At 44.3% G+C, this 27800-nt stretch overlaps 1 protein-coding gene across 1 annotated transcript; it reads left to right on the forward strand.

Annotated features, from left to right (window-relative positions):
- Window positions 1–602: 602 nt before the first annotated feature.
- LOC120062435 (engulfment and cell motility protein 2-like) lies at window positions 603–27578 on the forward strand. Its single transcript, XM_039012413.1, has 23 exons — window positions 603–634; window positions 2078–2148; window positions 10341–10441; window positions 11253–11293; window positions 12717–12789; window positions 14073–14123; window positions 15963–16132; window positions 16570–16669; window positions 17413–17564; window positions 17876–17954; window positions 21800–21835; window positions 22271–22321; window positions 22463–22585; window positions 22692–22811; window positions 22974–23078; window positions 23265–23373; window positions 23601–23737; window positions 23961–24124; window positions 24769–24881; window positions 25037–25144; window positions 25487–25569; window positions 26570–26647; window positions 26806–27578. The coding sequence occupies exons 3-23, from the start codon at window positions 10364–10366 to the stop codon at window positions 27004–27006; spliced, it is 2172 nt and encodes a 723-aa protein (XP_038868341.1). The 5' UTR covers window positions 603–634; window positions 2078–2148; window positions 10341–10363; the 3' UTR covers window positions 27007–27578.
- Window positions 27579–27800: the final 222 nt, after the last annotated feature.

Below are 27800 nucleotides of genomic sequence, written 5' to 3' on the forward strand. Positions count from 1 at the left end.
GAGTCCATGCAACTTGTGTGACTTGTTAAGCACATTTTTACTCCTGAACTTATTTAGGCTTGCCATAACAAAGGGGCTGTCAATAGTTATTGACTCAAGATACTTCATTCAGCCTTTTAATTTGTAATTTCAAAAAAAATCTAAAAACCTAATTCCACTTTGACATATGAGGTATTGTATCTAGGCCAGTGACACATGGCTATTGTATCCATTTTAAATCCTGGCTGTAAAACAACAATGTGGATAAAGTAAAGGGCTGTGAATACTTTCTGAAGGTACTGTATGTGCACTACCTGTTGTCTGAATGGAAAATAAAAACATACATGTATGTTGTAAATGCTGTTTTAGATTCCCCCTCTTTCCTTGGTAGAATCATATTTTTTGAATATGGTGTCATGAGATTAATTATACCATGTACATGTCACATTACGATATGTATTAAATGTTAATTGCATTGCCCTGCACATGCACTGATTAAAATCAAAATGTTGAATGTATGTGAAAGACAGGATTATTGTGCAGTAGCCATGGACGTATATTTTATGTCCCGCCTACGAGGCGTGGTGATGTATCGTATTACCACAGCTGCTGCATTGGTGGAAGTATCAAACGGCGATCCGGTCCAGGCCATGGGGTAGGTAACCGCAGTTACATGAACTATTTACTATCATTAAATTAACAGTTTTGAGTAATTATAGAATTTTGTCGTTATATTGTAATCACTGTTGCGCGCCTGCAGACCAAAAAGCACATCGGCAGTAGCCTAGTGAAAAATAGATGTTTGCGAAGGAACAAATCGCTCTCCTATGGAATATCGTGTGTAGGCTTTTTTTTTCTCAGTGATGATTCACTCTTGAGACGAATAACGTTACGTTCTATAAATTCATACATTTAGGATTTTATTCACTTGGAGGGGATTTCAGTGTTGAAATATGAATTCCCAGAAGTTATATTAAGCGCTGGCTACAATTTAATTCAAGCTAGCTGTGTTTCTCAAATTAGTAAATGGATTTACATGCCTTGCCATCCGATGTGGCTCATTTACAGCCCCACTGCCTTCGGTAGCTAGTAAATTATCAACGCTCACTAGGCTACATGTGAGGTTATCATTGTTTATAAAATGATTATTAATATCTATATCACAATTTGGCCAGGTTTCTGAAAATACAGCGTTGAGAGCAGGAATGTCATTTTATTGCTATGCATCCTGGCTGCAGCCCATTCTGTCTTAATTACAATGGTCTTACAAGGTGGTGGTCAGCAGTAATTGATACATTGTTACAAATGTATCCAGCTGCCTTGTGTGACACACTGAAACCACCCTCATCTGTCTGTGAGGGGGACTCTTTGTCCCCATCATTCTACAGAAGGTCGATATTTGTCCTCCTGCAAGCTGGGGACCTGTCACTCAGTAACCTATCAGATCAGGTACCTACCTACCTGTCATACTATGTCAAGAGCCAGGATCATGCATGAGTCCTGAAAACAAACGATTTAACTAATTTCCCTGTAACATAAGATAACTGTAACATTGCCACTCAGGATTTGCAGTTAGGGCCAGTACATGGTAGGCTATGGGGTCTTTAGGATCAGTTATCTGAAGTCTCTCCTAACTTTCCCAGATTAGGTAGGTCAGTGGTTGCTTGAGTAGCTGAGCTCCACAGCAGCATAGTCAGGATGCCTTTGAAAATGTGTATTTTGTCTTGCAGTTTTTACATTCCCACATCAATAAGAATTGCAAGACAGAATCCCTCTGTCTATAAAATAAGAAATTCAATACACTCAAATGATGTCAGTTAAAAGCGTTCTGCAAGATTGGTTTCAATCTGAGATGCAATTAAAAGAGTTTTAGAAGGAATGTCTGCATGAAAGCAGGTTGTCAGTATTTGACTGGTTATTAACATCAAGAAAAGGATAAAGGGAACTTCTCAAGGAAGGGATTTTATAGGGGTGGAGAAGCATTAAACGTGGAATGTTTGACTATATTTTACAGTTCCTCTAATGATACTTTCCCACTGTTAGGCTTTGCACCAGTGTTTGACCCAAAGATGCCTTGACAGTTTGTCTGTCTTTACAGAGGAGCTGATGCCATGGTCTGAAACGTGAGATTGAGAGAGCGAGTGAGGTGCCCACTCAACGCTCCAACAGGTGAGGACGGTCGCCATATCTTGTTAAGATAAGACCCAGGATGAGAGGAGAAACCAGAAACAACGGCACCCACTTAACAGTTAACGAGATTAGCCTTTTGGCATTAGAGAAGAGCCCTGGCTGAGATTCCTCTTCAAATGTGTGGGGGAAAGTTGTGCTAGGATGGAAAAGGAGTAGGACTTTTTGTTTTGAATTCACGTTGAACAAGATGGCTGTCCAGACAGCATAGTCCTCATAATGGGCAGAGGGAGAAGCCTACTAAATTAAGAATGTCTCTCAGGCTTACTGGGCATCTGTTTTCAATTCCCTCCCTTATTGCCCAGGCACATAGGTCCTGACATGTACTGACTGTCTGATTCGCCTCCCCCAACCTAGACACACACACACGTACTGTCTCTCTTAATAACCTCTTAGCCTTGTCCTTCATGGACTCTGGTTTCTTAGTGGTGCTTAGTGGTTTTCCCCACCATTGTGGCTGTAAGCACATGGCCCTCTGTCAACTACTGGAATTCTGAGTTAGTATTCAGACGGTATCCTCACTATGCTGGACTTAGTCTTTCATGCCATGCATATTGTTCCCCGTGTAGAATATTGACTCAGCTCTTAATTATTTCCTTAATTTAAAATTAAATGATAGAGATCAGTCATGTTTGCTTGCTTTGGTTCAAGAATTTCATTGATACCCTAATATTTGAAGATTTTTGTAGAGCTAGTCAGTGAACTGAGAAAATTAACACCATTCTTGCCAGCTCGTGGTACACTCTGTACAAAATTATGTGGACCCCTTCAAATGAGTGGATTTGGCTATTTCAGCCACACCCGTTGCTGACCGGTGTATAAAATTGAGCACACGGTGATGCAATCTTCATAGGCAAATATTGGCAGTAGAATGATCTTACTGAAGAGCTCAGTGACTTTCAACGTGGAGCTGCCGTATGATGCCACCTTTCCAAGTCAGTTAGTTGCATTTCTACCCTGCTAGTGCTGCCCGGTCAACTGTAAGTGCTGTTCTTGTGAAGTGGAAACGTCTAGAAGCAACGATGGCGCAATCGCGAAGTGGTAGGCCACACAAGCTCGCAGAAAGGGACAGCCGAGTGCTGAAGTGCGGAGCTCGTAATAATGGTCTGTCCTCGATTGCATCACTCACTACCGAGTTCCAAACTGCCTCTGGAAGCAACGTCAGCACAATAACTGTTTGTTGGGAGCGTCATGAAATGGGTTTCCATGGCCGAGCAGCCGCACACAAGCCTAAGATCACCATAAGCAATGCCAAGCGGTGGCTGGAATGTTGTATAGCTCGCCGCCATTGGACTTTGGAGCAGTGGAAACGTGTTCTCTGGAGTGATGAATCACGATTCACCGTCTGGCAGTCCAAGGAACGAATCTGGGTTTGGCGGATGCCAGGAGAACGCTACCTGCCTGAATGCATCGTGCCAACTGTAAAGTTTGGTGGAGGAGGAATAATGGTCTGGGGCTGTTTTTCATGGTTCGGGCTAGACCCCTTAGTTCCAGTGAAGGGAAACCTCAGCGCTACAGCATACAATGGCATTCTAAACTCAGCAAAAAAAAGAAACGTCTCCTTTTTCAGGACCCTGTCTTTCAAAGATAATTCGTAAAAATCCAAATAACTTCACATATCTTCATTGTAAAGGGTTTTAACACTGTTTCCCATGCTTGTTCAATGAACCATAAACAATTAATGAACATGGACATGTGGAACGGTCGTTAAGACACTAACAGCTTACAGACCATAGGCTATTAAGGTCACAGTTATGAAAACTTAGGAGACTAAAGAGGCCTTTCTACTGACACTGAAAGATGCCCAGAGTCCCTGCTCATCTGCGTGAACGTGCCTTAGGCATACTGCAAGGAGGTATGAGGAGAGGTGATGATGAGATGTGGCCAGGGCAATACATTGCAATGTCCGTACTGTGAGATGCCTAAGACAGCGCTACAGGGAGACAGGACGGACAGCTGATTGTCCTCGCAGTGGCAGACCACGTGTAACAACACCTGCACAGGATCGGTACATCCGAACATCACACCTGCGGGGCAGGTACAGGATGGCAACAACTGCCCTAGTTACACCAGGAACGCACAATCCCTCCATCAGCGCTCAGACTGTCCGCAATAGGCTGAGAGAGGCTGGACTGAGGGCTTGTAGGCCTGTTGTAAGGCAGGTCCTCACCAGACATCACCGGCAACAACGTCGCCTACGGGCACAAACCCACCGTCGCTGGACCAGACAGAACTGGCAAAAGTGCTAATCACTGACGAGTCGCGGTTTTGTCTCACCAGGGTTGATGGTCGGATTTGCATTTATCATCGAAGGAATTAGCGTTTACACCGAGGCCTGTACTCTGGAGTGGGATCGATTTGGAGGTGGAGGGTCCTTCATGGTCTGGGGCGGTGTGTCACAGCATCATCGGACTGAGCTTGTTGTCATTGCAGGCAATCTCAACGCTGTGCGTTACAGGGAAGACATCCTCCTCCCTCATGTGGTAAACTTCCTGCAGGCTCATCCTGACATGACCCTCCAGCATGACAATGCTACCAGCCATACTGCTCATTCTGTGAGTGATTTCCTGCAAGAAAGAAATGTCAGTGTTCTGCCATGGCCAGCGAAGAGCCCGGATCTCAATCCAATTAAGCACGTCTGGGATCTGTTGGATCGGAGGGCTAGGGCCATTCCCCATAGAAATGTCCGGGAACTTGCAGGTGCCTTGGTGGAAGAGTGGGGTAACATCTCACAGCAAGAACTGGCAAATCTGGTGCAGTCCATGAGGAGGAGATGCACTGCAGTACTTAATGCAGCTGGTGGCCACACCAGATTGTTACTTTTGATTTTGACCCCATCTTTGTTCAGGGACACATTGTTCCATTTGTTCGTCACATGTCTGTGGAACTTGTTCAGTTTATGTCTGTTGTTGAATCTTATGTTCATACAAATATTTACACATGTTAAGTTTGAAAATTAACACAGTTGACAGTGAGGGGACGTTTCTTTCTTTGCTGAGTTCAGATGATTCTGTGCTTCCAACTTTGTGGCAACAGTTTGGGGAAGACCCTTTGGGGAAGAGGCCATACAGATATGGTTTGTCGAGACCGGTTTGGAAGAACTTGACTGGCCTGCACAGAGCCCTGACCTCAACCCCATCGAACACCTTTGGGATGAATTGGAACGCTGAATGCGAGCCAGGCCTGATCGCCCAACATCAGTGCCTGACCTTACTAATACTCTTGTGACTGAATGGAAGCAAGTCCCTACAGCAATGTTTCAACATTTAGTTGAAAGCCTTCCCAGAAGAGTGGAACTTGCTATGGCAGCAAAGGGGGGGACCAACTCCGTATTAATGCCCATGATCCTGGAATGAGATGTTCAACGAGCAGGTGTCCACATACTTATGGCAATGTAGTGTATCAGAAGTCCATTCACAAAGTGGAGCTGACAGCTGCAGTAGCACTTGTACAGGACTCCACTAGTGCTGTAGCTCAAACTGTTATCGTGGAGGCTGCAGTCAGTGGTAGAGGTCTTCACAGGTCCAACTTCCAAAATGGACCTGGGGTTTTCCCACCCTGACCAGATATAAATAAATGTTTTGAATATAGACCCGTTCCGAACGGAACCGGGGACAACTAGACCCGTTCCGAACGGAACCGGGGACAACTAGACCCGTTCCGTATAGACCGGGTTGGATCCATACCCAGTCTGATCTGAGTGAGGGAAGCAGCAGAAAATGCCTTTTTTTTGAGCTACTGATAACCAGACCTGAAAGCGCAAGAGAGAGAGAGAGGTGCCACTCTAGCAGGCAGGGGAGCTGTCGTTCTGTGAATGTACTGTGAGCGAGTGGCGCAGGAAGGGAGAGACGAGAGACAGCAACCAATCAAGCGGACTCGCGCTATAGTAGACTAATAGCTGCTGTGACTCAGTTATTTATCATCCAATATTATTGCTCAGTACCTGTCTTGACTGCGTCAAACCGGGAAACGCTAGTTAAGCTAGGTATCGTTTGCTAGTTAGGCTAGTTGAGGCTGCAATGCATGTGCTTTCTCATCCTACAGTTACACAACAACAACTCCATTCAGAATATTAAGTAGCCTGTAGCCTCTCCTTCTCCTTTAACTTTTAATTCCTTCATTGTAATTCCATCTTCCATTGATTAGATATCTCCTAACTTTTGCCACACATGGAGGCTCTGACTGTAGCCTATTGCCGCTTTGAATTATAATTGGCCAACAACAAGCTACACGCGCCACGCTCCACACTCATGAAAAAGCAAGAGCAGCAGCATAAATAATACAATTTCTCTTTCTACTGCAGCGGTCTCGTTCGAACCTGTACGGCCCTTCTGGACAAGTCAGTTAAAATTACACATACCCGAGACCCGTGACAATCAGATCCGACCCAGACCCATGACATTATTTAGAATTCTGGATCCGGTCCTGCGTTGGGTATTCGGGGACAGGTGGATCTGTGAAGACCTCTAGTCAGTGACCTTTGGACTGGGAATGGACGATTGTGTCCGAAATGGCACCCTGTTTCCTATGTAGTGCACTACTTTTGACCAGAGCTCCAAGAGGCCCTAGTTATTCCCATTTGGGACTGGGAATGGACTTCTCTTATTTATACCCCCAGACAATGGCAGCATTGTGGCCCAGATGATGTGTCATGGCAGGAGTTCCTGTCTGGCAAGGTTAAGTTAGCCATTACATGTGCCTTGTCTTCCGGTGTCTATTTTCATGTTGTTGTTGATGTTTGGCCACAAATGCACTGACGGTGTGGCACTGTGTCAAGAAAAACATGTCTGTGAAATGAAAAATATATATAAATTACTTTTAGAATTAAACCCTCACAAAGAATCCCCGACGCTTTTGATGTGTTCTTATAAACCGTTTGTGTAATTGTATGCAGCAGTGAAACATGGTTCATCAGCATATGCTTTTGTGTATAACAGTGTGGTTAACTCTACAGGTCTGTTTTTCTTGCTGTTCTTTCATTTGTGGATGTGGTGGGTTATAGTGAAGTCAGAGTATCTGAATGTGCTCTGATGAGCTGTCCTGCACTTGCCAGTCTTGGACTAAATTCTACTCAGTATTTTTCTGCAGCTTTTTCACAGCCTGTTTAGGCAGCCTGTTGCACAATGCCCCATTCATCATTCCAAGCCAAGTCTCATCACTGATTGTTGTTTGACTTGGTGTTCTCATTTAGCTAAATTCTCCTATCCCCTATCCCGCCTACCAGGCAAGTCTCCTCATGTATGGATATTATTGCCTGATTTGAGAGCAGAGAAAATACTTTATCCAAAGGCAGTATTGAATTGGATCCAGCTTGTTATTAGAGGTGTTACGATTGGAATTACATTTTCCTCAAGAAAGTAAACGAGTGTTTTCACAGACCATTTAAGAGTTGATCATTAGACTACTACTGCAGATGATGAATTTAACTTTGTCTTTGCAGTACAGGATATTTTCAGTAGAATCAATCGATAATCAACTGAAATGCTTGAATTTATTAGTTCATGGTCCCTGAAATTGTTTGCTGTGAAAATATCCGTATTGAAACTCATGTGTTCTCAGAGAACCAAGGCAAGCAAACAGACACTTTTAAACCCTGTCCACACACCATCTGATCCCCAGCCAGAGTCCGGGCCGGATTACTGAACAGGCACGCAAAGAAAACAATTCTGAAGTTTTGGGGGGCCCAGATAGCATATGATAGCAAAATGTGTACAATTGCAGGAAAGTAACTTTATAACTGCAATGTTTTTCATGGCAAAATGTGAACAAAAGCATGAACTGAGCTATATAACAGCCCCCGGAGACAGGAGAAGGAAAGCCCCTTACCCTTCTCTTCTCCCCCTACCGCCCAACACTCAACAAAAAATGTTGGTTTCAGCTATTCGGCATCTGCCCAGTGCAGTGACAAGCACTGCTTGATTATGTGTTGTGTGGTTCCCCAGTAAAATGCCCTCTGTTGGCACTGATTTCTACTGCTTTGACGCGCACTCATCTGTCACACGACGCCAGCCGAGTGCAGAGCAAAGAATCCCTGTGGATTTAGAATAGGGAGGCTAGCAGGGGTATACCTGAGCTCCATGGTGCTGTTGTTATCTGCAGTAGATTGGGAAGCTGTGCTAAACCAACCCCAGCCCACGTACAGGTTCTAGGGCTCCTGAGTGGGAGGACTGAGCCCGCCAGAGATGTGGATGTATGAAACTTGCTGTTTCTCACTACCCCAGATTGTGTGTGTGTGACTGCATTCACATTTTCTGTAAAGAAATGCGCAGAAAGATTCTCAGTCCGTAGGCGTCTGAATACAATGTCGATGAATGAGAATGTTTAGATTTTTCTGGCAGCAACACCAGAGAATACCACCCTATAGTGGAGTTAACATAGACCAGTGTTTCCCCTATATTCATTTAGCTGCAGCTTTTAAAGTAATAGTGCGATGTTTTGGCAATTCAAGCTCTTTTTTTGACTCATGGATACCATTGTTATGTCTTTGCATCAGTTTGCAGGAAGTTGCTAACTAGCATTAGCGCAATAACTGGACGTCTATGTGAACAGCTAGCATGATGGATGTGGTCAGCAACAGGCGAGGGGGGGGTATTGTTTTGTAAAAATATTAAAATCACCAGGAATTCAGCTAAAAATTTGTTTGATTTAGTTAATCTGTTCACCTAGTATTCCCACGAATAAAAGAGCCATGTGATTGTGTCTCAATGCAATCAAGGTGTAAAATTATTACTTTCAAATACAATCTTTTTTTGAGTTTGGTGGTGGTCAATTTGAGTGTACAAATTATTATAACTGTTCCTGACCCCCGACCTTCCGCTCCATCAAAAATCGTCCCGTGGCTGAATCAGTTGCCTACTGCTGGTCTACAGGAACAGCTAGCATGCTAGCTTTTCCCATAAACTTCCAGTCATTGCGCTAACACTAGTTAGCAATGGCTCGCGAAACTACCTTCAACTTCATTCAAGTTGCACGCAGACAAAAATGGTATCCATGAGTTAGTGACTCTAAGTAGAAAAAATGCTTAATTGCCCAAATCTTGTACTATCCTTTTAAGATCAGTGACAAGTCACGATGTATATTTGTAGCAAACAGAGCGACCAGGGTGGTGAATGAGAGCCACAAGCACACAGCCATTGCTTTTTCCTCATCTCCCTATAGTGTAGTGGTGTGCATCCATTATATTTCAGATGGTGTCAACATAGTTACATTTTCATGCATTTTGGAGTAGAATGTATTTTTCAAAAGTCACCAGAAGTGACCTTCTCAGTCGTTCTACAAAAAAATAATCTCCCAGGATACATGTGCCCTGACCCCCACAGGAAAGAGCACAAACCTCACCCCCCTCCCCTGCTGTCTTTGCCACCGCTGCTGTAAAAAATCCTAGAGGAAACTGCATCGAAAGACAGACAAAACGACGTGTGTTTTAACAAGACATGGGATGTTTTTCTTTGTCAAATCTGGTTGGTTTTAGTGCGTGTCTATTTCTGGCAGCAACAGAGCCTCTAGTTCAGGCTACAAGATGCATAATATCAGACTGTTTTCTACTCGGTGGTGCACCTCTGGGCACTGATATTTAGAAGACTTTTTCTCCCCATCGTTGGGCTTGTCCATCAGGCTGTTAAAATGGCTCTTTTGAAGTGGGTGTAGGTAATAGCTAAACAAAGTGTGGCGCTACCTACCACGGGTAATACATCTGAGGATTTAATGGCATTGATAGCTGATACCTTAAGCCCCTGCAGCTGTAAAAGCTGTCCTGGGCCCATCTTTTTACCCTAACATGTCCTCTTAAAAACAACATTTTGTCATGTGGGGAAAGCTTTACCAAAGATGGGCTATGACAAACTGGACTGTAATGAGACTACATTGAATAGATGTTGTTGCTAAAATGTACATTTAAGAGAAGTGTAGTTGTGTGACCTTGTGCCAATGATAAGGAACAGGCTTTTCTAGAATAAGACTTTTCGACAGGCGTCATGGTGTTTTTAAGCCACAATTGTCTTTAAGAGTGATTTAACTATGAAATGTAAAAATTGCTGTCAAACCTTCATACCAACATAACGTGATCATGGTGACATATGTAATAATGTAACATGGTGGCAGACATGGGATCCCTGTATCTAACAGTGTAACAGTAATAAAGTGCTCTTTTCTTCTCTGTGATGTCTGTCCTCCAGTGGCGTGTGAGAGGACAGCAGCCATGCCACCCCACTCTGACATCGTCAAGGTGGCCATCGAGTGGCCCGGCGCCAACGCCCAGCTCATCGAGATTGACCAGGTCAGTGCCCGTCTAAAACCCCCCCCTAAAGGACAAGACATACCAACATGAACGTCGGTCATGCGCAGTAGAATACCTGCTTGGTATCGGCGAACGGTGTCGATTCAATGTGTAGAATCGTTGGGAAATTAACTGAAAAATGAGAGCCGATGTTCTGTGGTCAGAGGCGATAGGACGGCCAACCACTGTGCTCGGCTGCTTATTGTGTTGGTCTTGTCCTTAACAGCATCAATCCTCCACTCTGTCTACTCAACCAAACGTTTTATAGAAGTCTATTTTCCCTGTGCCAGCGACTTTAAACTCCAGAGACTCCATGTTAAATAATTGTAGGGAAAAGACAGCTACAGTATGTTTCTGCTCAAACCAGCATGAACTACTGAGATTTTGTTGGTAAGTCTAGCACATCTCTCGACTCTCAGCATGAACTGTAATGTATGTCGCCGGCAATGACATGAAACCAAATCCATCAACGTTTGTTTTCCACTGAATGCCAAGCTAGGCAAGGAATGAGAGCCATTGTTGAAGTTACTTTAGGGCAGCGTTTCCCAAACTCGGTCCTGGGGACCAACAAGGGGTGCACGTTTTGGTTTCTGCCCTCGCACTACACAGCTGATTCAAATAATCAAAGCTTGAGTTCATTATTTGAATCAGCTGTGTAGTGCTTAGACAACCAAAACGTGCACCCCTTGGGGTCCACAGGATTGACTTTGTAAAGCTCTGCTATAGTGCCTTTTATGACCAATCGGCAACTTTCCTGTGATTCCAGTGGCTTTGCAGAGTTTGACTGGTTTTGTCTGTTGTGTGTTTGCAGAAGAAGCCTCTGTCCTCTATCATACGGGAGGTGTGTGATGGGTAAGCACCAGGTCCACACCCAGCTGTTTTTGCTCATGCTGGAGATGATGGCCGCACAATGTTTCCGACTGATTTATATATGTGTGTGATATGAGCACACACGTGAACGCACACACACTGCGTTCACTTATGTAAGATTAGTGCTAGCTAGACAGACTTAGTTGGGGCCAAATGTATAGCAGGTCCATAATGAGAACAAACAAAGGAACATTAGTAAGAGCCATTACACATGGACTGGATCACACATGAGTTTCATTACAATGACAGAATTCTTATTATAAAATTACTTTTTTAATGGTCTTAATATATTCTATATTATAATATATTACCCTGTGTAGAAATGGAACAGTTTGTGCCTGTTGGCATACTGCAGAACGTTCTGCTCACAATACAAAAAATGCCATTTGAATGCTTTCTACATTCTTGCTCCATCATACCCATTGATTCACTATGCTATATTATCCGCACAAGTTTAGAATGCTATTGCATTCAAAGATGTTGGATATCATTCTTCACTTTTGAGGTGCAGATATTTCTACAATAACATACGAGGCATTTCAGTGTTATCTCCAGATACACATAAATGCTGCGGTACTCCACCTTTTGCTTGGCTCCCGAGTGGCGCTGCAGTCTAGGGCACTGCATCTCAGTGCAAGAGGCGTCACTGCAGTCCCTGGTTCGAACCCAGGCTTAATCACATCAGGCCATGATTGGGAGTACCATAGGGCGGCGCACAATTGGCCCAGCGTCGTTTGGGTTTGGCCGGGGTAGATCGTCATTGTAAATAAGAATTTGTTCTTAACCTACTTGCCTAGTTTTGTTGCGCTTACTCACATACCACTGCCAATAAACACACACCTCTAGCCAATACACTAAAGGAGGTCTAATGGGGTCCAGACTTGAACTTTTAATGTACTTATATAACCATTCTGACCCCCCCCCCCCGAGTGCCTCCTCTCATTGCCTTTCCATTTCCTCTCTTTTGTCTCCTGGTCCACCTTGTCTGTCTATGAATACTGAGACTTTTCCTAACTAGCTACTTCTCCTTATCCCTCTCTCTCCATCTCTCTCCAGTGCTTCCTCCTACTCTCTTGCTCTCCCTCTCGCATCTGAATGTATTTTTTCCCCTAACACTTAACGCCCACTGAATATCACCCTGTACAATCTTCTCCATCTGCTCATCTTGCAAATAGAAATGCTCGAGGCTCCGATAATGACTTTTATTAACCTTATGCACATGGTATGTATTTTCTGTAGGGTGAAAAAACAAATGCACGGCATTACAGTAGGTCTTACTGAGATACGTGTGGGTTTAGCTTCTGCCTGCCTCATGTTTAGGGATGTCAGTGCACTCTGGTATAGAGCGGAAAATTGGTGAATTCATTCACCTACTTTTCAATTGGTTTTGTGCATGTGTCCACAGGTGGTCTCTGTCTGGCTCTGAGCAGTTTGCCCTGCGTTACGCTGACGGTCCTCAGCTCTACATCACTGAACAGGTGAGCCTCAACACCTTGGCAGAATTCATTACTATAATACACTACGTGGTTCCTTAGTTAATATGTAACTGTTAGTACACCACATGACCAAAAGTATGTGGACACATGTTCGTCGAACGTCCCATTACAAAATCATGGGCATTAATATGGAGTTGGTCCCCTCCTTTGCTGCTATAGCAGCCTCCAATCTTCTGGAAAGGCTTTCCACCAGATATTGGAACATTGCTGCAGGGACTTTCTTCCATTCAGCCACGAACATTAGTGATTAGTGCTGGCTCGCAGTCGGCGTTCAAATTCATCCCAAAGGTGTTTGATGGGGTTGAGGTCAGGGCTCTGTTCAGGCCAGTCAAGTTCTTCCACACTGATCTCGACAAACCATTTCTGTATGGACCTCGCTTTGTGCACGGGGGCCACTGTCATGCGAAAACATGGCCTTCCCCAAACTGTTTGCACAGAATTGTCTAGAATGTCATTGTAACCTGTAGCGCTAAGATTTTCCTTTACTGGAACTAAGGTGGCTAGCCCAAAACATCATCCTCCACCAAACTATACAGTTGGCACTATGCATTGGGGCAGGTAGCATTCTGGCATCCGCCAAACCCAGATTCATCTGTCGGACTGCCAGCTGTACATCCGCCAAACCCAGATTCGTCTGTCGGACTGCCAGCTGCGTTTCCACTGCCCTAGAGTCCAATGGTGGCGAGCTTTACACCACTCCAGCTGACGCTTGGTGATCTTAGGCCTGTGTGCGGGTGCTCGGCCATGGAAACCCATTTCATGAAGCTCCCGACAAACAGTTATTGTCCTGACTTTGCTTCCAGAGGCATTTTGGAAATTGGTAATGTGTGTTGCAACCGAGGACAAAAGATTTTATGCGCTTCAGCACTCAGCGGTCCATTTCTGTAAGCTTGTGTGGCCTACCACTTCGTGATTGTGCTGTTGTTGCTCCTAGACGTTTCCACTTCACTATAACAGTTGACCAGGGCAGAAATTTTATGAACTGACTTGTTGGAAAGGTGGCATCCTATGACAGTGCCACGTTGAAAGTCACTGAGCTCTTCAGTAAGGCCATTCTACAGACAATGTTTGTCTATGGAGATTGCATGGCTGTGTGCTCGATTTTTATACACCTGTCAGCACGGGTGTGGCTGAAATAGCCCAATCCACTTATTTTAAGAGGTGCCCACATACTTTTGTGTATATATAGTGTATGTCATATCACCAATATGAAGTTTTTGTTGTTATGCTGTGGTAGTAGCAATGTTCACCATCTTTCTTTCCAGAGCCGTAGTGAAATGAAGAATGGGACCATCCTTCGATTAGCCATATCTCCCGTGAGACACTTTCTCTTCTTGTACATGCAGTTATTTTCATTTCTTTGAAGTAAATGAACAGTATTTCTTAGGTATATTTTATTAACTCTATATAGTGACTGCAATGCTCATAGTTTCACCAATGATAAACAGGGAGAGGCTATACAGACATGCCTGGTGCCCAAAATTGATAACCTATGTCGCGCAGTGAGAGTTGAGTGTGGACTAATTGATTCGGTTCAGTCAGTCGTCCTGATGAGCCCTCCTCAGCTAGCTAGTTTATGCTTGTGGCCAGAAACTTCAGTGAGAATGTGAAACTTGTTTGCCGAAGTTGGGACTTGGGAGTTTTCAAAATTATTCCATTTTTATCGGACTACAAAATCAACAAATGTGCTTTAGCTGCCTGTCACCCTTGCCTGATATTAGCTACACTATAGCTACTTCCCTAAAAATGAGTTACTGCAGAACAGCCAGAAGGTACCGACCCTACCTTTACGCTTGTTTCACTGAGCTGCACTGGGGTCGGAATGCAATCATGCTTACATTAAGTGGAGCCGGCGTGAGATATGGGTCGGAAAATGTACCTCAATTCAGGGATGGGATGTCAAATATAAAATGTATTTGCCACTGTACTCCACACTGCCGCATAGAGAAGATTGAAATACTGCTGCCTTTCCCGGAAAACTTCCCTTTTCGTCCTCATGCTAACTAGCAGTAGCCACCGCTGCCAATTTTGGAATGGCAGTGTCAGCCAAGCAGCTCCTTTGTTGTTTGTGACGTATCATTCCATAATGGCTGCTGTGGCTACTGGTAGCTAGCATGAGGATGCAAAGGGCAGTTTTCGGGAAAAACTTGCAGTATTTCAATCTTAGCAATGGAGCAGTGTAGATAATTGTAAAATTTTGGAGTACTGTGGTATATCCCATCCCAGCATTAAGGTACGTTTTTCAGACTCATATTGCGCGTTGGCTCCACGGTGTCTTCATGTAACCATGAATGCGTTCCGACCCCAGTGCAGCTCAGTTTAAACAAGCGTAAGGGTAGTGTCGGTATCTTCTGGTAGGCTTGGGTGGTATATTGTATACCGGGTTATTTGGGGAAAAAATTATTTAGACATTTTTGAATAAATTTAAATATTTGTAGCTACTTTTTAACTTAATATCTGCAGTCAACTTGTGCAATACTTTAGGAGATAAAGCAGGTTGTGTTCTTCATTTCACCTGTCACATTATTTTACATTATGAATCTTACCGTAGTTTCTCAGAACAGTTGAGCCAGTCTGTTTGTAAATAGCACAACGGGAGACGGCGGGAGCTGGTGTGTCCATAGTGTTCTATACCGGTGACGCAACTGTTGCCCAGTGGGAAGCATTGCATTGGTCATTCACACAGGCTTGCGTTAGCTAATTGGCATGTCACGGTGACATCCAGATTCCAGATGGTGACCAATACTAAGTTATTTCTCCCTCGCCCATCAAAAATAAACATAACTTTCTTTTACAAGTTTTAACTAGCGCAGTGCTGTTATTGTTGCCAGATAGCCAGCATAAACTAGCTAGCTGGAAAAAGGGCTTATCAGAACGACTGAACTGACTGAACTGAATCCATTAGTTTCCACTCTCCTCTCAGCTGAGTGACATGTCATCAAGTTGGACACCCGACGTATCCGTATAGCTTCTCCCTAATAAACAGATCAAAAACATGGCAGCTGCTTTCGACTAACCCTATTGCTGAGTTATACGTTTCGGTCGCTGCCTACATGTATCAAGCTAATGTAGTCGTTGAGGTAAACCAGGTTTAAAGAAAAGTCAATAATGGCCACCATTGCCTTGCCTGACCCCCCCACTCCCACCCACAATAGGCCCGTGCAGCACGGCAGCTCCTGGACAGGATCCAGTCTCATGGCATAGACGCCCGCCTGGAGGCCCTGAAGGAGCTGGCCAAGCTGTCAGCTGACCCCACCTTTGCCACCGAGTTCATCAACATGGAGGGCATCGGGACCCTGGCGCGCCTGGTAGAGAGCGGCACCCAGTGAGTCTCATACAGTGTATGGTGAACTGCCACAAGACACTGATCTTGGGTCAGTTTTGCATTTTCCCCACTAATGATTAAGGTAAGAATTGGGCAAGGGGAAGCTGATCCTAGATCTCTACCTACGGGGAAACTTCACTCCGGAGCAAGTCTCATTATAAAGTCATAGGTCTCATACAGACAGACAAACCATGGGTCTACTGTAGGGTACATACCACACCACAGCCATAGACATCAATGTGTACGTGTTTAAAGGTAGCTCAGCCCTTGGGCTACTTCTACTGGCTACTAGAAGCCTTTCTGGATATGGTTGCTGTAGGCTAACACTGATTGCCCTATACTGATACCTTGCTGTTTGTGGCTGCAGTTGTCTTGTTTCTTTTCCCCTTCAGTTGGTGAATGTTGTCCTCTAACTCTGTCTCCTCTCTCCTCATCAGCTTTGGGGAGATGCTGGCCTTCACTCTCACTGCCTTCCTGGAGCTGATGGACCATGGAATAGTGTCCTGGGACCTCATCTCTCTGTCTTTCATCAAACAGGTCAGATTCCATACCTGCCTCAACTAAACAGTTCAGGCTGCATCTATAGGAAATGCTATTCCCTATACAGTGCACAACTTTTGACCAGGGTGCATAGAGCTCTGGTTAAAAGTAGTGCACTTCATAGGGAATATGGTGCCAGTTCGTACGCAGACACACTCAACGTAACACTTGTCATATAAGGAAGCCACTGTCAGATTCCTACACCATCCACAATGGAAGTAAGACGCAATTTATTTCTGACTTATTTTGATGGAACTTGGCCCTATACAGTATGTGAACTATCTTTCTCAGTTTAAACACTGGTAAATGAGTTTGGGTGGGTTCAGTAGTTTGAGGCCTATCTCGAATCCTCCCCCATGTTTTTTAAATCTTTTCTTTTATTACTTGACCTACAACCCCTCACTGGTTGCCAAAACTGAGTGGGTTGCGGTTACCTAGCAACCCCCCATGTTATTTGGAGCTCTTTCAGCTGAATTGTCTGAAGTTTTCACCCTGATGAAGTTCTCTGAAGTGCTGCACAGCAACAAGCACTGTAGAATTTAGATACCTAGTTTTCTATAGGCTGTACATTAATGCACAAGTATGGATATTTTTTTATATTTTTTGGCAATTATGTCATTTGATAGACCTACTTTTCAAGTCCTAGTCTTGAGTTTTCAAATCTACCTCCATAAACCAAGTTGTAATAGATTTATGTGTCCATTTTAATGGAGTATTTCCCCCCTCTCCTGTCTGGTCAGATTGCGGGCTATGTGAACCAGCCGATGGTGGACGTGTCAATCCTGCAGCGCTCTCTGGCCATCCTGGAGAGCATGGTCCTCAACAGCCACAGCCTCTACCACCGGGTGGCGCAGGATATCACTGTTGGACAGCTCATCGGACACCTGCAAGTGTGAGCACACACACACGCACTGGGGCCTCCCACATACAGCTATGTGGGGGATGTAGTCGAAGTTAGTGTGTAGAAATGTAGTGGCGTAACTTACTAATGTCGGTGGAATCAAACGTAGATGACGAGCCTTGCCTTGCTACGCAACCTTGTGATTATGACTAAGCTTAGAAGTGTAGAACCCCAGACTAATACTATCTGAGTACTGTATTAATACATTTAACCAGTTGCTACTTTAGTTTTTGTAACCATGTGAGAATTCCTAGAACCAGATGCTTCTAACTGGTGTTGCTGTGTCTGATGTGCCTTTTTAGATCCAATCAGGAGATCCAGACGTATGCCATCGCACTCATTAACGCCCTCTTCCTCAAGGCACCGGAGGATAGACGGCAGGTCAGTACAGTACCTGCTCACCAATACACCGAAAGGGTACCCTTGCAATATACACTACATGGCCAAAAGTATATGGACACCAGGGCTCTTACGGTAACCATATTACCGCCACTCCGGCCGTCAAGAGTCATGACTGCAGTCAAATTCCACTTGACCGTTTAGTCATGGTAATTAGGCTTCTCCAAGCTCTGATGCTGCTGATGGTTATTAGTAGCCTATCAAACATGCTAACTGCCTGGTACTCAGCTCTCTATAGTCCCTCTAATCACGCTGACATCGATGCAAATGTAATCGAAAATCTAATTTAACACTTCATGAGAGCCCATGAGCTCATGTTGTGCAACATTTCTGTAGGCTATGCAATTGCGTGAGAAAACAGAGTGATGGCCTCTACTAAAAAGAGGATCCCATCAGATTTCTATAGACTAGACCTACTATATTTATTTCTCAACTTTTCTAATATTAAGCACATTGCTTCTCTTTACAACAGGAGTATAGCCAACCTGCCTGGCATGAAAATTAACCACGGAAAAAGCGTCCTCCATTCGCTATTTAAGTGCACAGATGACGTATTTTTTTTCCACTGCCCCAGTTTCGAAACAGGTTCATGATAATGGTCCATTCTAAATTTAAAACAAATTTCACACACATATTATTTAGTATATGTAAAGACAATATTGAATCAAGAATATTGTGATGGGTGACAATATTAGCCTATCACTTTGTGAATGATATATTATCACTTGTGAATCATGCCCAGCTGTTGCGCATGCTTTTTTTGGGCGACTTTTTCCAAATCAAAGTCACACACCTCATATAGCCTAGCCCATAGGCCTACAGTGCCTTCGGGAAGTATTCAGACCCCTTGACTTTTTCAACATTTTGTTGAGTTACAGCATTATTCTAAACTGGATTTAAAAAAATCTTAAGCAATCTACACACAATACCCCATAATAACAGCGAAACAGGTTTTTAGAAATTTTTGCAAATTTATAAAAAATAAAAAGCAGAAACCTTATTTACATAAGTATTCAGACCCTTTGCTATGAGACTCGAAATTGAGCTCAGGTGCATCCTGTTTCCATTGATCATCCTTGAGCTGTTTCTACAACTTGATTGGAGTCCACCTGTGGTAAATTCAATTGATTGGACATGATTTGGAAAAGCACACACCTGTCTATATAAGGTCACACAGTTGACAGTGCATGTCAGAGCAAAAGGGAAGCCACGAGGTCGAAGGAATTGTCCGTATAGCTCTGAGACAGGATTGTGTCGAGGCACAGATCTGGGGAAGAGTACCAAAACATTTCTGCAGCATTGAAGGTCCCCAAGAACACAGTGGCCTTCATCATTCTTAAATGGAAGAAGTTTGGAACCACCAAGACTCTTCCTAGAGCTGGCCGCCCGGCCAAACTGAGCAATCGGGGGAGAACAGCTTTGGTCAGGGAGGTGACCAAGAACCTGATGGTCACTCTGACAGAGATCTAGAGTTCATCTGTGGAGATGGGAGAAACTTCCAGAAGACAACCATCTCTGCAGCACTCCACCAATCAGGTCTTTATGGTAGAGTGGCCTGACGGAGTTGGAGTTTGCCAAAAGGCACCTAAAGCCTCTCAGACCATGAGAAACAAGATTCTCTGGTCTGATGAAACCAAGATTGAACTCTTTGGCCAGAATGCCAAGCGTCACTTCTGGAGGAAACCTGGCACCATTCCTACGGTGAAGCATGGTGGTGGTGGCAGCATCATGCTGTTGGGATGTTTTTCAGAGGCTGGTACTTCCAATATCTGAATTGAAAGCATTAGTGAGTTCGGAACTGATGTTTTACGCGATTCAGCACTCGACGGTCCTGTTCTGTGAGCTAGTGTGGCCTACCACTTTGCGGCTGAGCCTTAGTTGCTCCTAGACGTATCCAGCACTTACAGTTGACCGGGGAAGCTCTAGAAGGGCAAAAATTTGACGAACTGACTTGTTCGAAAGGTGGCATCCTATGACGGTGCCATGTTGAAAGTCACAGAGCGCTTCAGTAATGCGTTTGTCTATGGAGATTGCATGGCGCTGTGCTCGATTTTATATACCTGTCAGTAACGGGTGTGGCTGAAGTAGCCAAATCCACTAATTTGAAGGGGTGTTCACATACGTTTGTGTATATATAGTGTATTTACACTGAACCATGGTCACACATACATGCATAACACCTACAGTGCCTTCAGAAAGTATTCACACCCCTTAACTTTTTCCACATTTTGTTAAATTGAGATTTTTGTCACTGGCCTACACACAATACCCCATAATGTCTAAATGTTTACAAATCAATTACTAATGAAAATCTTGAGTCAAGTATTTCATCCCTTTGTTTATGGCAAGCCTAGGTAAGTTCAGGAGTAAAAATGTGCATAATAAGTTGCATGGACTCACTCTGTGTGATATTAGTGTTCAACATTATTTTTGAAAGACTACCTCATCTATGTACCCCACACATAAAATTATATATAATGTCAAGCAGTGAATTTCAACCACAAAGACCAGGGAGGTTTTCCAATGCCTTGCTAAGAAGGGAATATATTGGTAGATGGGTAAAAAAACAAAAGCAGACAGTGAATATCCCTTTGAGAATGATGAAGTTATTACTTACACTTTGGATGGTGTACCAATACACCCAGTCACTACAAAGATACAGGAATCCTTCTTAACTCAGTTTGCCAGAGAGGAAGGAAACATCTCAGGGATTTCACCATTAGGCCAATGGTGACTTTAAAACAGAGTTTAATGGCTGTGATAGGAGAAAACTGAGGATGGTTCAACAAAATTGTAGTTACTCCACAATACTAACCTAATTGACAGAGTGAAAATAAGGAAGCCTGTACAGAATACAAATATTCCAAAACATGCATCCTGTTGGCAACAAGTCACTGAAGTAATACTGCAAAAATGTGGCAAAGCAATTACGTTTTTGTCCTGAATACAATGTGTTATGTTTGGGCCAAATCCAATACAACACATTACTGAGTACCACTCTCCATATTTTCAAGCGTAGGTGGCTGCATCATGTTATGGGTATGTTTGTAATTGTTAAGGACTGGTGAGTTTTTCAAGATAAAAAATAAACTATAGTGCTAAGCACAGGCAAAATCCTAGCGGAAAACCTGGTTCAGTCTGCTTTCCACCAGACATTGGGAGATAAATGTACTTTTCAGCAGGACAATAACCTAAAACAAGGTTTCCCAAAGTCGTTCCTGTGCAGTCCCTAAGACGACCAGCCCTGAGAGGGTGGAGAGGAGGATTTCATGCTTCATGGTGTCAGTCTGAGCTCTGTCATTTAACCTCTAGAGCAGGGTTCCAGCCCGCTGGCCCAATTTTATTTGGCCCCCAAATGTTTTGAGCAAAAACCAAGTATTATAAAAATATATAATATTTTTTATAATTCTAGTTTACGTTGTTGGACATAAACTCTAAAATCATCAAGAAATCAGCTCAAAGTGATTAGGAAATCTGTTCCCAAGTATTCCCATTAATAGAGGCAAAGGCCTATGTGATCGTATCCAAATGTTATCAAGGTTTGAAATTATTCTGTTTTTGTCATGCTATATCTGTTTGGGATTCTTGAGGTCAATTTGCAGTGTACGAATTATTTATGACTATGTTCCGGCTCCCCCGCAATCCGCTCAAGGACAACGCTGTGTCATGTCACATACTGTTGTGCTCTGCGTCGCCATATCGTGCTGTACCTTACTGTACCATGCTGTTACTGTGCATGCTGTATCTCGTGAACCATGTATAAGTGTGCACTATTTGTTTCCATTGCCATCACCGGGAACCCCTCCTCCCAATCCACCCCCCCTCAGGAAGAGCATAATAACCCCCTGGACCAGCGGCTCACTGTAAGTACACATCATCCCACAATCCTTTGCTCCACCCTCTCCGCCCCCTCTTCTCTCTGATCCATAGAGAACCATGGGCTGCCACCCTCATAGTTCAATCCACTCAGATGAAGTCAGTGGGGAAGAATACAGTATGCAATCTTGTCATAGTAACTCTGGGTCCCTCTAGTGGTAGCAGCTGCGTTCTGCACTATTAGACATGTCTCACTGGTGATGACGTCTGATGATGTGACCCCCCCACACACACATACACACACAAAATACATATGGAATTGTAACAGTTATCAACCCATTCAGGGCCAAGTGATATGACTGTGAGCCTTTCCTCAAATTAGCCTTTTGATATTGTTGTCTGGTAGTAAGCTTATTGCCTACCTGTTTCCATACTGGCCTTGCTTTTGAGGCTCACTGTATTTGTCTATATCTCCCTCTCAGGAGATGGCGAGCACCCTGGCCCAGAAACACCTGCGATCCATCATCCTCAATGTGAGTTTCGGGGAAAGCCTGAGTGTACTTGTCTTGGATAACCAGTCACAACCAATCAGCCCTTCATAATAACATGATGCTTTCTAAACAGTACAGATGGATAGCTTCTACTGCTCCTAATATGTGTGTCATCTCTCGCAGCACGTTATCCGAGGAAACAGACCAATCAAAGCCGAGATGGCGCACCAGCTCTACGTGCTGCAGGTTCTGACCTTTAACCTTCTGGAGGAACGCATGATGACCAAGATGGATCCCAGCGACCAGGTAAAACGACCAGAAGCAGTTTTTCTTTTTGTATTCCCTTTTACCTCAACCCTTCTGACCCTCATATCATTTGATGTTTTTAAGTTCTGCGCTCCTCCATTTTCAGGCCCAGAGGGACATCATTTTCGAGCTGCGCAGGATTGCGTTTGACGGGGAGAACGACCCCAGTGGCACGGAGAAGAGAAAGGCCATGTACACCAAGGACTACAAGATGCTGGGCTTCACTGTGAGTCCAGCTAGTGGGTTGCTTTCATCTGTATAACTGCTCTCTAGAGAGGTTGTTTGGGTCGGAGAGTGAGTGGATGTGTTAAAATGGTTGTTTGGGGTCATAAAGGGATTGTTATGGGTCTGTCTGTGTCATTGACTCTCCTGTCGGTTGTTTCTCCAGAACCATGTGAACCCTGCCATGGACTTCACGCAGACCCCTCCAGGGATGCTGGCCCTGGACAACATGCTCTACCTAGCCAAGCTGCACCAGGACACCTACATCAGGGTGAGTGTGTGTGTGTGTGTGTGTGTGTGTGTGCCATTTTTAAGACCGAGCCTGTACCACACTCTCCAGTTAAGGTTTTCTATGACAAAAATATTTTTCTGTACAAATAAAATGTTTTATTTCAAATGGTAGCACTTGAGTTTTCCCCGAGTGTGACCATATGTGTGTGTGTGTCACTCACATCAGATTGTTCTGGAGAACAGCAGCCGCGAGGACAAACACGAGTGTCCTTTCGGTCGCTGTGCCATTGAGCTCACCCGTATGCTGTGTGAGATACTACAAGTGGGAGAATTGCGTGAGTACACTTCTCGCAGATGGACACCACACATTACGACGGCTTTAAGGCTGACGTGGCATTCAAGGAAGCCTTAATCTTTTTAGGGCTTTTCCAAGCTAATCAGAATGCCCAACCTCATTTTTATTGTACATGTATACTCAGAGATATAACTGATGTATAATTTTTCAAGACAACCTCATGCGTTAAAGTAAGTTTTTGACGGTGTGTGTGTTCCTTCTCTCCAGCCAACGAGGGCTGCAACGACTACCACCCCATGTTCTTTACTCACGACCGGGCGTGGGAGGAGTTCTTCTGCGTCTGCATCCAACTGCTCAACAAGACCTGGAAGGAGATGAGGGCAACGGCTGAGGACTTCAACAAGGTCAGAGTTCATCCACCAGAGTCTGTTGACCACTTGGTTACTTAGGCCATTGATTACTTCTATCCATCCCACTTTGTTTATCTGGTTGACTCTGGTTGGTAAAGGAAAAGCTGATAACTCTCATGGCTTAGATATAATAAATGTAACAAGTACCTACGTTTCGACAGCTAAGCTGCCTTCATTTATCAGGGTTTTCACTAAATGTTTGACTCTGGTTGGCCAGGTGATGCAGGTGGTTCGGGAGCAGATCACCCGGGCTCTGGCCATGAAGCCCTCGTCCCTGGACCATCTTAAGGGTAAACTGCGAGGCCTCAGCTACTCTGAGATCCTGCGTCTGCGCCAGTCGGAGAGGATGAGCCAGGACGACTTCCAGTCACCACCCATTATGTCAGTCCCACATCCACGTTAACTGTTTGACTTTGTCCATCAGATTAGTCTGCCTCTGTTTTTGGGTTTAACCCCTCATGTCAGTATTTTAGCCTCTCTTTAGACTTCATTTCCAAAGTTTCATGGTACTGTATGACAGGATTGGGGTCATTTCCATTTAAATTTGGGAAGGAAACTACGGAGCCCCTTAGGGGTCAAGGTGGAGAAAAAAACTGCCAGGCTAATCCATTCCCTTGTTTTTTAAAAATCTATTCCTTCGGATTCTTTATTCGTTCCCTTTATAAGTTACTCCTATTCCTGATTTGTGTAGCTCTAGGCCTAAAAACATCATTCTCATAAGGCGATGCAAAAAATTATCTGTGAACGGATACAAAAACAGAGGGACAGGATTAGCCTGGATGTTTTTTTACTTTCTCCACCATGACCACTAACGGGGCTCTGTGGGACACTGAAATTCCAATTCCACTTTTTTTCTCATTGAAAAGCATTCAGGAAAATTGGAATTTCAGTTTACTTTCTGAATTGACTGAATTGAAATGGAGCTGACTCCCACCCTGCTCTATGAACAATATAGGTTAGTTAGAGTGTGTGTTTTGGTTGCTGTTCAATGCTAACAGACCTAATGTATGTGAGTTGTGTTGCAGTGAGCTACGTGAGAGGATTCAGCCAGAGATCCTGGAGCTGATCAAGCAGCAGAGGCTCAACCGCCTGTGTGAGGGAAGCTGCTTCCGCAAGCTGGGCAACCGCCGCAGACAAGGTGGGCACAAACACTTAAATAAACAAGGTGATAGGAGCAAGAGCAGTGTGCGGGTTTTCTTTTAAAATGTATTATTCCTACGCACCTGCAACAAGATACTTTTTTGAATATTTGCTGAGCACTACCTTTCTGCCGTCATCTTTTGTCCTCCTCAGAGAAGTTCTGGTTCTGCCGTCTGTCTCTGAACCACAAGGTGCTGCACTATGGAGATCTGGACGAGTCTCCCCAGGGGGAAGTGCCCCTTGAGCTGCTCACCGACAAGAGTGAGTCTCCTGGCTGCAACTCTGTGTCTCCCCCCACTCACTCAGCGTTGGGGTCACCGTGACCTGTGCACTCGTGACTATTTGAGATTCTAGTGAGGTTGCCTATCAAAAGGCAAAAGCTAATCAGGTGAAGTCTCATAGCTCATGGAGAGGCATCAGCTCTGAGCTGATGTTGCACAGATTCACTTGTCGTCTGGAGGGCAGACGATCCAGTCAAGTGTTACGACTGACACTGACTGATCCACATCACACCTAGGTCAGTGGAACTGTGCAGTGGTTGACTTAGATAAATGCCTGTTCATCTAGTCTTAATTTCCTGCTCTTTGTCATCTTCCCCTGCAGTCCCCGTGTCTGATATCAAGTCTGTGGTGACGGGGAAGGACTGCCCCCACATGAAGGAGAAGAGTGCACTGAAACAAAACAAGGTAGGCTACTGTGGCGTCCTATCAGCAGAGGGCATCCCAAATGGCAACCTATTCCCTATATACTGCACTACTTGGATATAGGGTGCAATTTGGGACATAGACCTGTTGGCGTGATGTCTGTTAGCATGACTGATATGTAGCTACGAGCCCTACCTCTTCTTCAGCTCAATGGTTATGGAGTATCTAGGGAGTTTCTCACTCCTCCGTCCTCTCCTCGACTCCTCCGTCCTCCTACGTGACCTGGAAACCAATAAGTGGTCGCCATATGTATGAGAGTGTCAGTTCGTTAATACGCCAACGGAGGACTTTGCTCCTCTTCTCGATTGCAATCTCCAGCAGAGGATACTCCGGTGTATCCTACTGCGGGAAGACTTTTGAAATCTGCCACCTCCCCTTTGAAACAGCTGTTTTCTCGGATGAGAAAAGCATGTACACATTTAAAAGCTATATGTAACAGTGTTGTTTCCGTCCCACTCCTTGCCCCGGCCTGTAACCAGGAACCCTCTGAACACATCAACAACTGCCTTCCATGAAGCATCGGTACTATTCACTCCACAAAAGCCGCGGCCCTTGCAGAGCAAGTGAAACAACTACTCCAAGGTCTCAGAGCAAGTGACGTCGCTGATTGAAACGCTACTAGCGCACTCTGCTAACTAGCGAGCCATTTCACACCGGTTACATATACGCCACTTATCCTTTTATCTATAAAATAGCACAACTAGCTACATTTAATTTTATATCTCTTTACACATGTTTTGGGATTCCACCTCCTGTAAACTTCATTTGTCTGATAATGTGCTAAGGGAGTCTCATTTCATACAAGGCCATTTGTTTTCACGTTTCTTCACCTCCTCTCCTCGATTACCTTTTTCCAAAAGGAGGAGAGGACAGAGGAGAGGAGGCGAGGAAATCCAATTGAGATTCTCCACATCATCCTAGTGCACTGTATGATGTTTATATTAGAGGTTTGGACATGAGGTGTGCTCTCTTGTTTGGGTAGGAGGTTTTAGAGCTGGCCTTCTCCGTCCTGTACGATCCTGATGAGAACCTCAACTTTGTGGCCCCCAACAAATATGAGGTGAACGGCATGTTTAACTCCTTAGAATGAATAACTCTGAAGACGTGATCTGCGTTGTATGTGAGGGCATACCGCAAATGTACTGTATGTTATCTGACCCGTGCTCTCTCTCTGCTTTGTGTGTTGTGTGCGTGCATGCGCCTGCCTGCACTGAGCAGTACTGTGTCTGGACTGATGGGCTGTGTGCGTTGCTGGGCCGAGAGATGGGCAGTGACCTCACCCGCAGCGACCTGGACACGCTCATCTCCATGGAGATGAAGCTCCGCCTCTTGGACCTGGAAAACATCGCCATACCTGAAGCCCCTCCCCCTGTGCCAAAAGAGCCCAGCACTTACAACTTCACCTACAACTACGGCTGAGGGGTGTGTTTAAGGCTGGTTTGTGAGAGAGAGCTGGGCCGTATTTGTGTCGGTGTGTGTGTGGGGCACGGTTGCGTGTGTGTATTTGTGTGTAATAAGACGAAGAAAACCACTCATCCCCTAGCCACTTAATCTTGAACACAACATCACTTGTCTGATGCTCTGAAATCCAAATGCCCACAAATAATCCAGGCAGGCTACGTAACACTAGACAACAAAATGTTCCATTGTATTTTGTTTTGTTTTAATCGCCGTTATGGTACAAGCTTGACACCAACCTGAAAGTTAATATTTTGTTTCGTAACTCATCACTTCATGGCCTTATCAACTTTTTTTGTTAAATAAGCTCTGTGTGTTTTGAACAGTTACAGCTGAGCCCCACTATTGCTTCATGCATCGTCATAACAACAGAACCAGATCTGTTTGAACTGACACATCACGGCCCAGGGTCTTTTCCAAGGTGTTGTATTCTAGTCACTGCCCGTGTCTGCTCATCCTCTAATTCAGTACTAATCAATATTATTGATGTTTGTTATGCAGAATCTGATTATATTTTTGTAAATGACTGTGAACTCCGTCTCAGCTTTGAAGAGAAGGAACATGAACTTTCTAGCAACCTACTAATTTGAATTAAAAAAATGGTGGTTTAGGGCACAAAAGATTGAGCTAGGTATTAAACTGACAGAGGTATCAGAGAAAGCAGTAAGCCATTTGTAGGCTTATCACATATTTGTCTTCTATAATTATTATACTTTGCACAGTCAAACTCAGTTGCCAAATGGTGATCTGTATGT

The sequence above is a fragment of the Salvelinus namaycush genome, chromosome 2 (genome assembly GCF_016432855.1).
Source record: "Salvelinus namaycush isolate Seneca chromosome 2, SaNama_1.0, whole genome shotgun sequence".
NCBI classification, from domain to species: domain Eukaryota; kingdom Metazoa; phylum Chordata; class Actinopteri; order Salmoniformes; family Salmonidae; genus Salvelinus; species Salvelinus namaycush.

What these genes read in the sequence shown, in the direction of transcription:
- LOC120062435 (XM_039012413.1), top strand. Translation starts at nt 10,364, where the DNA reads ATGCCACCCCACTCTGACATCGTCAAGGTGGCCATCGAGTGGCCCGGC. An exon ending in CTCATCGGACACCTGCAAGT is followed by an intron (nt 17,565 to 17,875) that starts GTGAGCACACAC and finishes GTGCCTTTTTAG; the next exon opens with ATCCAATCAGGAGATCCAGA. An exon ending in TGAGCTGCTCACCGACAAGA is followed by an intron (nt 25,145 to 25,486) that starts GTGAGTCTCCTG and finishes CTTCCCCTGCAG; the next exon opens with TCCCCGTGTCTGATATCAAG.